The sequence below is a fragment of the Mandrillus leucophaeus genome, unplaced genomic scaffold, assembly GCF_000951045.1.
Source record: "Mandrillus leucophaeus isolate KB7577 unplaced genomic scaffold, Mleu.le_1.0 Scaffold795, whole genome shotgun sequence".
In the NCBI taxonomy this organism is placed as follows: Eukaryota; Metazoa; Chordata; class Mammalia; order Primates; family Cercopithecidae; genus Mandrillus; species Mandrillus leucophaeus.
This window is the reverse complement of record NW_012108641.1, coordinates 541,007-555,064: the sequence shown is the minus strand read 5'-3', so window position 1 is coordinate 555,064 and position 14,058 is coordinate 541,007. Positions and strand designations below refer to the sequence as shown.

General features: G+C 47.3%; 1 protein-coding gene across 1 annotated transcript in view; it reads left to right on the top strand.

Moving 5' to 3' along the window:
* Positions 1-1,095: 1,095 nt before the first annotated feature.
* The window catches only part of PAN2 (PAN2 poly(A) specific ribonuclease subunit), a 19,708-nt gene continuing 6,745 nt past the window's right edge, over positions 1,096-14,058 (top strand). The window contains exons 1-20 of the mRNA XM_011967232.1: positions 1,096-1,287; positions 1,940-2,335; positions 6,207-6,376; positions 6,490-6,610; positions 6,776-6,853; positions 7,308-7,575; positions 7,978-8,320; positions 8,528-8,624; positions 9,482-9,601; positions 9,808-9,927; positions 10,222-10,350; positions 10,445-10,644; positions 10,753-10,889; positions 11,025-11,131; positions 11,339-11,437; positions 11,553-11,626; positions 11,728-11,875; positions 12,179-12,322; positions 12,453-12,512; positions 12,771-12,861. Coding sequence (XP_011822622.1) covers positions 2,054-2,335; positions 6,207-6,376; positions 6,490-6,610; positions 6,776-6,853; positions 7,308-7,575; positions 7,978-8,320; positions 8,528-8,624; positions 9,482-9,601; positions 9,808-9,927; positions 10,222-10,350; positions 10,445-10,644; positions 10,753-10,889; positions 11,025-11,131; positions 11,339-11,437; positions 11,553-11,626; positions 11,728-11,875; positions 12,179-12,322; positions 12,453-12,512; positions 12,771-12,861 — 2,788 coding nt within the window. The 5' untranslated portion in view covers positions 1,096-1,287; positions 1,940-2,053. The remainder of the gene's footprint in view (positions 1,288-1,939; positions 2,336-6,206; positions 6,377-6,489; positions 6,611-6,775; positions 6,854-7,307; positions 7,576-7,977; positions 8,321-8,527; positions 8,625-9,481; positions 9,602-9,807; positions 9,928-10,221; positions 10,351-10,444; positions 10,645-10,752; positions 10,890-11,024; positions 11,132-11,338; positions 11,438-11,552; positions 11,627-11,727; positions 11,876-12,178; positions 12,323-12,452; positions 12,513-12,770; positions 12,862-14,058) is intronic.

Sequence of the window (14,058 nt, the reverse complement as noted above, 5' to 3'; positions counted from 1 at the left end):
TGTAACTCTCATGGGTCTGTTAAGTCTTTCTCAATTCGAGACCTCAAGATGGAGATTTCTTAAAGTGTAGGAACTGTCTAGGTCTCTCAGCACCCACCTTTTTCGGAGATTTTACATCTAATGACCTGCAAAGTCAGATCAAATCAGTTTGAGAGACCATGTGTCTTTTTCTCTCGGTCTAGGCTTTAGGATCTCTGACTGGGTATAGGACCCCACCCCTCTGAGTCCTGGAAATTTAAATTCTTGGGTCCTTTAATGAAGTTCTATTTACCAGCCTTTATCGAGAGAGAAATGTTATAGAATTGAATCTTTCATAAGGAATGTCTCCCATCAGAGTCCCTTTATGTGACCTTTAGAAACAGTAATAACAGCTAAGCTAAAGTTGAGACATCTCACAACCCGGACCCATTTCAAAGCAATTAGAGTTCACAGGACCCACGAATTCTTCAGAATAACAAAAGTCTCAACTTGCCAGGCTCATCCCCCTCTGAGGGATAACGTCCAGCCAGCCTCAAGAGCTAGGGGAATTTGATAACCAGGGGCATCCTGTTACCCAGGAATGTTACCGGGGTCTCTGGGGAGGGAACAATCACGGATGGGAGTTTCAGATGGTTGCCTGTAGAAGATGCAGCCACTTGGACTGGGTCAGGAATCCGGCTCCCGGTTCCTTTTTTTCTCTCCCATATCTAGAAATGATAGGAAATGCCAGCGAGTTTCGGGGGCAACATGGTCAGAGGTGGCGGAGTGGCTCACAAGAGCAACGCAGGGAGAGGAGGTGGACGAAGTCCCGCCGGGAATACCCAACCTCGTCTCCTAGTGCTTTGCCTTGGGTGCCCCTTATTTTAGAGTTCCTAAAGTTATAGAAAGCATAAAAGTTTGGTTTCCAACTCTAGACGTAATTTTGTTCAAAAAGACTAAAAAGGGTTACTTTTTAAAGCCACGTAACAAGTCCGGCGTCTGGTTGCGTTTGTCCCACCGGCGCCCCGTAACCTCTTTTTCCGGCGCCTACGTCACACGCTCTCTCCTGGAGTCGCCGTACCTGGCTCCTTCTGATTGGCTTAGATGCGCCCGGAGCCCTTCTGATTGGCTTAAATGTGCCCCGAGCCCTTCTTGATTGGAAGGCGCGCCTGGGAGTCCGGTCCTTGGCGCCGTAGTGGTTAGGTTGAGGCCCTAGGCGTGGGGGAGAACTGGGGAAACTGGAATTTCCCGCGGAGCTGACAGCGCTTGCGCTCCCCCTACTCGTTGTAATTCCACGCGCTCCAAAATATCCGCCATGGAGAAATCTTGGTAATGACCCATTCCCCGTAAGCATCCCAGGAACACATCTGACCCTTGCCCTATCCCCCTCCTCGCCGCCGCCGTGGGAGAATTCTGGATAACCGATTTCTCTGGTTCCCCCAGAGAATTCTGGGTAACTAGCCGTTTCCACCATCTTCCCCTGCCCCCGCCCCAATTGTGGGTAACTGGCCATTATTGTTTTCCTCTGGGGAATCCTGGGTAGCTATTGGAGAGGATTCTGGGAAAGTGACTTCTCGTTCTCCCCACCGTCCAACCCATCCGTCCTCACCCCCAATTCTGGGAGAAAGCACCTTAGATCCCTCTACCTAACGCCAACCCCTGCAGTTCTCGCTCCCTTCACCTGATGATTCAGGGCTGAACCAGGCAAGTGAGCAGTCTGAAATGAGAAGAAAGGGAAGTCAAGGATTAGGTTAGATATTGGGGTGGTGGAGAGTACAGAGGGCCTAGCGGAGGAGAGATAGGGACAACAGTTCTACCACCTCCACCCCCACTGCCCATCCCTCCCCTGCCTGCTTCCTCCTTTGGCTGGCAGTCTCATCCCTCATGCCTGCCTCATCTCCCTCCTGCCCCATAACTTAGAAGACCCTACGTACCAGTACCTGGACCTACCCTTGACTCAGCTACCTCTTTCCCCTTACAGGCCAGGATGTCCATTCTAGGCCCACCGGTGCTGTCTTGCTGAAGGTTGGGTCAGGCGTCTAAAGGGACTGTGGTAAGGGAGGGTGTGACATAGGTGTAAGCTGCCATCGTCATCATGAACTTTGAGGGTCTGGACCCTGGACTGGCAGAGTATGCCCCAGCCATGCATTCTGCCCTGGACCCTGTCCTGGATGCCCACCTGAACCCAAGTCTGCTACAGAATGTGGAGCTGGACCCAGAGGGAGTGGCCTTGGAGGCTCTTCCCGTCCAGGAATCAGTGCACATAATGGAAGGTGTCTACTCTGAATTGCACAGCGTGGTGGCTGAAGTGGGTGTACCTGTCTCCGTCTCCCACTTTGACTTGCACGAGGAGATGCTGTGGGTAGGGAGCCACGGGGTAAGAACTGTACCCCTTTGTGAGGGTTGAAAGATGTTGAAGGTCTTTATCTGGTCTTAACCCAAGGACAGCCGCTTTGCAAATAGCCAGTACTGAGGAGTTGTAGTGATGAGACAGCTGGGTCTGGTTGGAGGGATAAATGGAGAATCTAGGATCTAGGAATAAATGACATATTCTTTATCAGAAGGCATCCCACTTTTTTTTTTTTTTTTTTTTTTTTTTTTTTTTTTTTTTTTTTGAGACAGGGTCTTGCTCTGTCGCCCTGGGCTGGAGTGCAATGGCACAATGTGATCATGGCTCACTGAAGCGTCAACCTCCTGGGCTCACACAATCCTCCCACTTTAGCCTCTCAAGTAGCTGGGACTACAGGTGTGCGCAACCAAAACCAGCTAATTTTTACAAAATTGTTTAGTCTTACTCTGTTGCCCAGGCTTGTCTCAAACTCCTAAACTCAAATGATCCTCCTGCTTAGGGCTGCCAAAGTGCTGGGATTACAGGTGTGAGCCACGGCACCTGGCCAGCATCCTGCTTTTGTCACAGTTGCCCATCCAGTGTTTTGATTTATATTGATAGTTGTACCCATCACTTAGTCTGTAGCCATCCAAATCTAATCTCTATTGCTATTGCCCCACCTCTGTTTTCTATTTTTATTATTATAGAATATTTAATGTATGATTCTGCATATCTTATATTGAATCATTTTGTCTTTTCTGGCTGATTTTAATCTCAGAGTAGTTATCAATCTTAATTTTTTAAAATCTGTATCTGTATTGCCAATATGCTATGGTGCCCAAAGGCTTTGTAAGAAATACTATGCTGTTCGGCCGGGCGCGGTGGCTCACATCTGTAATCCCAGCGCTTTGGGAGGCCGAGGCAGGCGGATCACGAGGTCAGGAGATTGAGACCATCCTGGCTGACATGGTGAAACCCTGTCTCTAGTTAAAATACAAAAAATTAACTGGGCGTGGTGGCGGGTGCCTGTAGTCCCAGCTACTCGGGAGGCTGAGGCAGGAAAATTGCTTGAACCCGGGAGGCAGAGGTTGCAGTGAGCCAAGATCACACCACTGCACTCCAGCCTGGGTGACACAGCAAGACTCTGTCTCAAAAAAAAAAGAAAAAAAAGAAACACTATGCTGTCCTTTGTTTACTAATTGACTTCTTAGGTCATGAATTGTTTTTCCATTAGAAGGGATGAATTTTGTGTGTGTGATTCATTCAGTTTAGTAGGCAGTGTCTACTGCTATGCTAGGCGCTGTGAATAAAGCTAAATAAAACATAATCCTTGCCCTCAAGGAGTTTACAGGACAGTGAGCTAAAAAACATATACAAAAACAGATAATTTCATGGTACTAAGCGCCAGTATGAAAATCTGTACTGGATGCTGGACAGGATGGAGGATAGTCAGGGCATCCAGAAGGATGTAACCCCTGAATTGAGTCTTGAAAGATGAGTAGAAATGAGATGAAAAAGATGGGAAAAGGCTGTCTTAGCATAGGATAAGCAAAGATTCCAAAGATATACAAAGCTTGGTGAGTACAAAATTCCGGAACTACAAGCAATTAGGGTTTACCGGACTGGAGGAGGTAGACATTTATTCATTCAACCAGTGTTTTTTTGAGCCATATACTAGGTGTCAGACCTTGCTGTAAGGTCTAGGTTTGGAATAAGCAAGTAAACAGGAAAACATTACAATACATTCAGGTGTTGATTAGTACTCTTAAGAAAAATACTGGCTGGGCATGGTGGCTCACACCTGTAATCCCAGCACTTGGGGAGGCCAAAGCAGGCGCATCACCTGAGGTCACGAGTTCAAGACCATCCTGGCCAAACGTGGTGAAACCCCATCTCTACTGAAAATACAAAAATTAGCTGGGTGTGGGGACAGGCACCTGTAATCCCAGCTACTTGGGAGGCTAAGGCAGAATTGCTTGAACCTGGGAGGCAGAGGTTGCAGTGAGCTGAGATCACACCACTGCACTCCTGCCTGGGTGACAGAGCAAGACTCCATCTCAAAAAGAAAAAGAAAAATACAGTGAGGCCAGGCACAGTGGCACCTGTAATCCCGGCACTTTGATAAGCCAAGGTGGGAGGGTTGGTTGAGCCCAAGAGTTCAAGACCAGCCTGGGCAACATAGCAAGACCCCATCTCTATTAAAAGAGAAATACAGTTGAGTAAGGGGGTTGAGGTAATGAAGGGTGGGAAAGGTTGCTATTTTGTTTGGTTTTGTAGTGTTTTAATTTTAATCTTTTTTCCTAATGGCTCTTTCAGAAACAATGTTGCTACTTTAGATAGTTGGTCAGGAGTTCTCTCTGATAAAGTAACATTTGAATAGAGACTTGAATGCAGCCCCAAAAAGGGGAACAAGGAGGCAGAGCCCCATGCCTCTAACTCATCCTTGTGCCTCTCCTTTACTATTCTAGGCCCTCTAGAACGGAGGGAAGGACCCATGTTCCTTGGGAAGGAACATTCTAGAGAACTTCATATGCCATGTTAAAATAGCTTGGACCTTGAACTTGAACCTTCAGGCCACTGAAGGGCTTTTTTTTTTTTTTTTTTTTTTTTAAGACAGACTCTCACTCAGTTGCCCAGGTTGGAGTGTAGTGGTGCCATCTCAGCTCACTGCAACCTCTGCCCCCCAGGTTCAAGTAATCCTCCTGCCTCAGCCTCCCGAGTAGCTGGGACTACAGGTGTGCACCACCATGCCCAGCTAATTTTTGTATTTTTAGTAGAGATGGGGTTTCACCATGTTGGCCAGGCTGGTTTCAAACTCCTGGCCTCAAGTGATCCACCTGCCTCGGCATCCCAAAGTGCTGGGATTACAGCATGAGCCATGGCGCCCAGCCTCAGATTTAGGAAATATTTAGGAAGCAAAATAGGCCAGGCGCGGTGACTCAGACCTGTAATCCCAGCATTTTGGGAGGCCGAGGCAGGTGGATCACCTGAGGTCAGGATTTTGAAGCCAGCCTGGCCAACATGGTGAAACCCCCTTTCTACTAAAAATACAAAAAATTAGCTAGACGTGGTGGCGCATGTCTGTAATCCTAGCTACCTGGGAGACTGAGGCAGGAGAATTGCTCAAACCCAGGAGGCAGAGGTTGCAGTGAGCTGAGATCGTGCCATTACACTCCAGCCTGGGCAACAAGAGTGAAACTTCATCTCAAAAATTAGTACATAAATAAAATATTCTAAAAATCCTTGGTTATCTAGTGGTTAGGAAAAAATAAATAGGACTTGACTGTCAGATATATGGCTTGGTCAACTAGGTAGATCTTGGTACCATAGAGAATACAGTAAGAAAAATTGAAATGAAATAAAAATGGTGAATTTAATTTAGGATGTCATGAGTTTGAGGTTATGAGGGGATATTTAAGGAGGTTTAGTAGTTACCGTCATCTTCTTGGTATCCATGTGGGATTGGTTCCAGGATCCAAAGATACCAGATACCAGAATTCAAGGATGCCTAAATCCCTTATAGAAAATGATATAGTATTTGCATATAACCTTATGCACATCCTCCCAGATGTGAAACAAGAAAGTCAGCTGGCCAGTAGGGAATTGGACTATGTCCCTGACTTTCTATAGACTGTTCTAACCAAGTGAGCCATTACCTATTCTGCAGGGTCATTGTGAGGATAAAATGAGGTAGAGTTTACAAAAATACTGTGTAACACATTAAACAAACATAAGACAGTATTATCAGTGTCTTTATCACTAAGATTGACTGGTTCCTAGCCTTTTGCCTCTGTTGCTCCTGGTCACAAAGGCCAAGCAAGAAAGGATCAAGGCTGAGCCATGCTCAGTCCCTGACCTGGCCATAGGATGGCCCTTGCCCCTCCACTCTAAGTGTCTCTGTTGTCTTTGTCCTCTATAGGGCCATGCCACTTCATTTTTTGGCCCAGCCTTGGAGCGCTACTCATCCTTTCAAGTCAATGGCAGTGATGATATTCGGCAGATCCAGAGCCTGGAGAATGGTATCCTTTTTCTCACCAAGAACAATCTCAAGTACATGGCCCGTGGGGGCCTCATTATATTTGATTACCTGTAAGTGGCTTCTCAGCTCTGGACTGGGAACGAGGATGCCTCATAGGGTGGGAAGGCTAAGGGATTGGCAGCTTGTAAGGCCTGGGCCCCTTAGCCTTTCCTCTCCCCAATAGGCTAGATGAGAATGAGGATATGCACAGTCTCCTACTGACTGACAGCAGCACTCTACTCATTGGTGGGCTGCAGAATCACATACTAGAGATTGATCTTAACACTGTCCAGGAGACTCAGAAGGTACAAGCCTGGAGCAAGAAAGACCTATGCAGGGTCTGAGGTTGTTGAGGGGACAGGGTATGCTTGGGCTGGTAATGTGCCTGAGATGTGGGTGTGACCTTTCTGTTCCATTGGTCTGTGGGAAAAATCATTCTTCTCGCTGGTTTTTCCTGCTTCCCTCTCCAGTATGCAGTAGAGACGCCGGGAGTCACCATCATGAGACAGACAAATCGCTTCTTCTTCTGCGGCCACACGTCTGGCAAGGTGGCCAAGTTCCATTTCTCTTCCCACTGCAGGACCCTGTTTCACTAGATACCTGATTGGGATCTGCTTTCCCTTAACTCTGGGGTGTAGTTGGATTGGAGATGAGGGATGAGTGGAGTGAATTCACTTCCTACTCAATGATGTTCTACCATGAGATTATTTTGGGGGGTGTAGTTGGATTGGAGATGAGGGATGAGTGGAGTGAATTCACTTCCTACTCAATGATGTTCTACCATGAGATTATTTTGCAGTTTGATGTTTTCTATGATAATGAAGTCTCCTCGAAGCGCCTTCCAGCTCTGGGCTTCTCTGTTTGCCTTTTCTGTGCTTTAAGTTTCCCTATCCTAAAGCCCTAGTTCCTTTGGTAGGGACCCCACTGGGTTAGGTAGGTGGCAGTTATTTTTCCTGATAACAGAATTTGCAGATAACTGAATTTATTTTTTATTTTTTTTAGGTTTCCCTGAGAGATCTCCGTACTTTTAAGGTGGAACATGAGTTTGATGCCTTCTCAGGAAGTCTTTCAGATTTTGATGTGCATGGCAACCTGCTAGCTGCCTGCGGCTTCTCCAGCCGCCTCACTGGCCTGGCCTGCGACCGTTTCCTCAAGGTGTATGATTTGCGCATGATGCGTGCCATCACACCACTTCAAGTACATGTGGATCCTGCCTTCTTGCGCTTCATTCCTACATATACTTCTCGTCTTGCTATCATCTCTCAGTCAGGTATGAAGGGCATATGGGATTGGGTAGGAGGGATCAATGAGCAAAGGAGAGCTAGAACCTGAATGAGTACTCATCCAGAAACCTCTTTGTTGGGGAAATAAGTAACCTTTCATCAGGGTCTCAGGGTTTTACTTGGGTTTGGCCAGAGATTAGAGCTTTTATTTTCTTGAATGTGAGGAACATGGAAAAAGGTAAAGATAAAGTAGGCAGAGTAACTGTAGAATTACTCTTTGCTGAGTAGCAAACCATCTGTGGTTTGTGGAAGGCATCAGGTGACATTCTGTCTCTAGGCATGGATTTGGGGCCCATCTTGTCCTGAAATTGGGAAGAGGATAGGAAGGGCATAAGCGTATGGCTCTCTTTCACTTTCTAGAGCTCAGTGGGTTTCTTCCTTCTTTGTAGGGCAGTGCCAGTTCTGTGAACCCACAGGCCTAGCCAACCCAGCAGATATCTTTCATGTGAATCCTGTGGGGCCTCTGCTAATGACATTTGACGTGTCAGCCAGCAAGCAGGCCCTGGCGTTTGGGGATTCTGAGGGCTGTGTGCACCTCTGGACTGATTCCCCGGAGCCTTCCTTCAACCCCTACTCCCGTGAGACTGAGTTTGCTTTGCCGTGTCTCGTGGACTCACTGCCTCCTCTGGACTGGAGCCAGGACCTGCTGCCTCTTTCCCTCATCCCTGTCCCACTCACCACTGACACACTTCTCTCTGATTGGCCTGCTGCCAACTCTGCTCCAGCTCCCAGGTTGTACCCTACCTCTGGGCCAAAAGGTGGGAGGGATGGGGAAAGGGCAAAGATATCAGAATTCTCTGCTAGCCTTGTTATTATTCTACTACCTTCCTGATTTTTGTCTACCTTCAGTATTTTCTTTTTCTCTGGACCCTTGGGGATTGGGGAGTGGATCTGTGTACACCACAACAATTTAAGTCCTAGAACTATACTGGATTGTAGGCGAGCACCACCTGTGGATGCAGAGATTCTGCGCACCATGAAGAAGGTGGGCTTCATTGGCTATGCGCCCAATCCTCGCACCAAGCTGCGCAATCAGGTGTGTTCAGAGTGGAGGATCAGCCCCCACCCCAGCCCACTGAAGTTTCTCCTGTCTTTTTCCTTTACTAGTCTTTCTTTTGTTTTTAGATCCTGTTGGTAACCTACCGAATTGATGGAACTATGCTAGGTGTTAGGAGGATTCAAAGATAGAGAAGCTAGGGCCCTTGCTGTTAGGAAATTTAGTATTTGGTTGGTGAAGAGAAGACATAGCCATATCAGACATTATGTTCTGTTGTTAAATGCTGAAGGAATGTCATAAGCATTTAGTGCCAGAGCTGTTTGGAGAGAAAATGTTACTCCAGGCTAAAGTGACCAAGGAAGGTGTAATGAAAGAGCTGGGTATTAAGCTGGAAAGGTGGGATATAAGTTAAGTAGATAGAAACAGAGGAGAATATCCAAGATGAGAGAAGAGTGTTAGCAAAGGTCTCAAGAGGCATACATGCAAAACACATATCTGAGGGGGACTATATGAGTATACCAGTCTGACCAGAGTAGATGTTGGTATTGGGATGTAGTGAGAGATTAAAGTTAGAAGTGGCCAGATTGTGAAGCTTTGAACACCAGTTTATAATAGAGGAAGTAATACACAGAAAGCAGCATTCTACAAGGGTTAATTTGGTAGTGGTGTGCTGGACAGAGTGAATATAGGGAGACCAGTGTGGATGCCATCACAGTTGTCCAGCTGTGCTGAAGCAGAGTGTTGGCAGTGGAAATAGAAAGGAAGCAGTAGATGCTGAGAATGCTATGAATGTAGAAGGTTCAGGACTTGGTGGCTGTTTCAATGTTGGGATAAATGAGGGTGAAGCCAAAGATGACAAGACATCCAACAAGGTTACCTCTTCTTAAAATCCCTAGATACCTTACAGACTCAAGGAGTCAGACAGTGAATTTGACAGCTTCAGCCAGGTCACTGAGTCACCAGTAGGACGAGAAGAGGAGCCACATCTCCACATGGTTTCTAAGAAATACCGCAAGGTGCTGGGGGACATCAGGGCCTGTGGGATGTGAGGAAAGGTACCCTAGGAAGGAAATCATATGAGAAAGGATTGAAGGACTCAGTCAGGAGGCCTTCAGCTATCACCCTGGACCCAGGAGGAAGGTTCTAGGAAAGGCTATGGCTACTGGAAAGATTTGGGGACTCGGAGGATATCCTTGTCTTGCTCAGACTATTTCTGCCTTAGGTGACCATCAAATATTCCAAGCTAGGACTGGAGGACTTTGACTTCAAACACTACAATAAGACCTTGTTTGCTGGATTAGAGCCCCACATCCCCAACGCCTACTGTAACTGCATGATCCAGGTAAGGGTTGGGTATTCCTACAACTTGAACGTGCCTACTGCTTTCCTTCTTCCCTATGGCCACTCGACCCTGCTCTTTCCAGGTCTCCTCAGCCATGCTCACTTTACCATGGTCTCCTCTACAATTCTTTCTTGCCTCTACAACTTTCAAGTCTCCTCTGAGCTCCATTGGTTTGGTGGACTCACTGCTTCGGTGGACTCCTGCTGTGTATTTTCCACCAGCTCACTTAACCTTCATATTTCTCCTCACCCCTAGGCCAGTTTCCTACATCAGTTCTTCTGCTTTTCCCTCCAGGTGCTCTATTTCCTGGAGCCTGTACGCTGTCTAATTCAAAACCACCTTTGCCAGAAGGAGTTCTGTCTGGCATGTGAGCTGGGCTTCCTCTTTCACATGTTGGACCTCTCTCGTGGTGACCCTTGCCAGGTCAGTACCTGGAGACCTGAGACACTTAAAATGGAAGGGGAAGGAAGGTGGATACAAAAGAGAAAATAACCCCTTTCCACCAACACATTTCCAGGGCAGTAATTTTCTTCGGGCATTCCGTACTATTCCTGAGGCCTCAGCCCTTGGTCTGATCCTGGCTGACTCAGATGAGGCTTCAGGCAAGGGCAATCTGGCCAGGCTCATTCAGAGGTGGAATCGCTTCATTCTCACTCAACTGCATCAAGATATGCAGGAGCTGGAAGTACCACAGGCTTATCGAGGTGCTGGAGGCAGGTATGAAATCAGGATAGAAATAGTTAAAGCCATCATGACAGGCCCCTCTGTGATTTAAAGGGTCTCCTAACTTCCTCAATGTGCATATATCATCCTCTCCACTCTTAGCAGCTTTTGCTCATCGGGGGACTCTGTTATTGGGCAGCTCTTCAGCTGTGAGATGGAGAACTGCAGCCTCTGCCGCTGTGGCAGCGAGACCGTGCGAGCCTCATCCACCCTGCTTTTCACACTCTCCTACCCTGATGGTAGCAACAGTGGTGTACCCTTCAGCTCTGTTGGGAAGGCTCCCCAAAATGTCCTGTAATATCAGGGAGAGGGTGTTGGGGACTAACTGTGGGTAGAGGGGAGAACCAGGAGTAAAGCATCTAATTTTCCCTCAGATAAAACTGGGAAGAATTATGACTTTGCTCAGGTGCTGAAGCGAAGCATCTGCCTGGACCAGAATACACAGGCCTGGTGTGACAACTGTGAAAAGTACCAGCCCACGGTGAGTGGACTGTTGGACTGGACTAGAGTCCTGGTCCTGCCATGGAGATTCAGCACCATCCCATGTGGGGCTGGCTCTGTCAGCACTGCCATCCAGGGATCTCTGGTGGAGTGAGGAATCCCAGTTTGAGGACACAGACCCAGGTCCCTGTCCAGACTCCTTTTCCTGTACGTTCCCTGCCATTCCTTGTTTGTTTTTTCCTCTCAGATTCAGACCCGCAACATCCGCCATCTGCCAGATATTCTTGTCATCAATTGTGAGGTGAACAGCTCAAAAGAGGCTGATTTCTGGAGAATGCAGGCTGAGGTAAGGACTCAGACTAGAAACAGGGCTTCAGGAATAATTTTTCATTTTATCCCCGTTCTGACCTCCATACATGATTATGTTCCTGAAGAACTGGATGTTTTTCTTTTGTGTTCAGGTTGCCTTCAAGATGGCAGTAAAGAAACATGGTGGGGAAATCTCCAAGAACAAGGAGTTTGCTTTGGCTGATTGGTAGGTGCTGTCTTGGGAGTTGTCAAATGATTGAATTGTCCAGTGGCTCCTCTTGTCAAGATCTCTTTCAGAACAAATTTCCAATTCTTCTGACCTGATAGGAAGGAACTAGGGAGTCCAGAGGGTGTGCTGGTATGTCCCTCCATTGAGGAGCTGAAGAATGTCTGGCTTCCTTTCTCCATTCGCATGAAGATGACCAAGAACAAAGGGCTGGATGTTTGCAATTGGACTGATGGGGATGAGATGCAGGTTGTTGAAAAACTGGGAAGAGGAAAGGGAATAAGGGAGAGAAGGTGGGGCAGAAGGTAAAGGAGGGCAGGGGAAGGTGAAACTTAGCAGAAGGAAAAGGAAGAGAATAAGGCCTAGTATTTACCTGTTAGGGGATTTTCCGTAGTCACTCAGTTCAGTGTTGGGGTCCTAGATGGGCTAGGATGGAGATAACCTACCCTGGTACCCCATCCCCTATACCCCCAACTCCCTGTCCTCTGTCCCCATTCCCCTCCCTTCCCCATCCTTAAACTTAGCTTAGCAGCCTGGGTACCCCCCTCACAGTGGGGCCCAGCCAGGGCAGAGGAGGAGCATGGTGTCTATGTGTATGACCTGATGGCTACTGTGGTACACATCCTGGACTCACGCACAGGGGGCAGCCTGGTGGCTCACATCAAAGTTGGAGAGACCTACCACCAGCGCAAGGAGGTGAGTGAGGTTATAGAGGGCAGGAACACTCCTGGGATGGCCACAGTGAGTCCCAGATCTGTCCTTAAGTCTGAGACAGTGGTCTAGCCATCACTTTGTATCGCCACAGGCTTTCTTTGTATTTCCATAGGGCGTTACTCACCAGCAGTGGTATCTGTTCAATGACTTTCTTATTGAACCTATTGATAAGGTTAGTTGCAACATGTTCTGTTTCTTCTTTCATTTCCCCTTTTCCTGGCATCCTTATCTTTAGGGCCCTATAGAATGCCAGGCAGATTCAACAGGGAGGGAGGAAGGAATCCTCAGAAATAAAAACCATTAGCACTTAAAAATAGCACCTGAAAAAAAAAAAAAAACAAACTAGCACCTGAGTCCTGGCCTCTTGTCGAAGTGGGGAAAAGGAAAAGGGTGATATACATTAGCCATAAGTGCTTTTTCTCTTCTATAGCATGAAGCTGTGCAGTTTGACATGAATTGGAAAGTACCTGCAATCCTTTATTATGTCAAACGGAATCTCAATTCCAGATACAACCTGAACAGTAAGTGCTACACAGTAGACCCAAGTGTGTGGGCAGTTTAGATTGGGCTTCAGGATGAGATCTGGGACATTGCTTGCAAGTACTTAGGATTGGTAACCAGTGTTAATATTTCTGGAGATACTAAAGAGATTCCTGTTTATCAGACCTTAAATTTAGAAGCACGAAATCCAGCCTGGGCAACATAGCAAGACCCCATCTCTTAAATTTTTTTTTTTTTTTTTTTTGAGATGGAGTCTCACTGTGTCACCCAGGCTGGAGTGCAATGGCATAGTCTCGGCTCACTGAAACCTCTGCCTCCTGGGTTCAAGCGATTCTCCTGCCTCAGCCTCCTGAGTAGCTGGAATTACAGACGCCCGCCACCACGCCTGGCTAATTTTTTTGTATTTTTAGTAGAGACAGGGTTTCACCACGTTGGTCAGACTGGTCTCGAACTCCTAACCTCATGATCTGCCCGCCTCGGCCTCCCAAAGTGCTGGAATTACAGGCGTAAGCAACCACCCCCAGCCTAAAAAAAGTTTTCTTTTTTTTTTTTAATTAGCCTGTGTAGGCCAGGCACAGTGGCTTATGGCCTGTAATCCCAGCATTTTGGGAGGCTGAGGTGGGCAGATCACTTGAGCTCAAGAGTTCGAGACCAGTCTGGGCAACATGGTGAAACCCTGTCTCTACAAAAATTACAAAAAGTAGCCGGGTGTGGTGATGTGCTCCTGTTGTCTCAGCTACTTGGGAGGCTGAGGCAGGAGAATCACTTCAGCCTGGGAGTCGGAGGTTTCAGTGAGTCGAGATTGCATCATTGCACTCTAGCCTGGGTGACAAGAGTAAAACCCTGTCTCAAAAAAAAAAAAAAAATTTAGCTGAGTGTGGTAGCATATACTTGTGGTCCCAGCTAAAGCTGGAGAGGCTGAGGTGGGAAGATCACCTGAGCCCAGGAGGCCAAGGCTACAGTGAGTAAGCCATGATTGTACCAGAGTGTACTCCAGCCTAGGCAACAGGATGAGACCGCTTTTTTTTTTTTTTTGACAGAGTATCCCTCTTGTTGCCCAGGCTGTAGTGTAATGGCACAATTTTGGCTCACTGTGACCTCCACCTCCCGGGTTCAAGCAGTTCTCCTGCCTCAGCCTCCCGAGTAGCTGGGACTACAGGTGCCTGCCACCATGCCCGGCTAATTTTTTGTATTTTTAGTAGAGATGGGGTTTCACC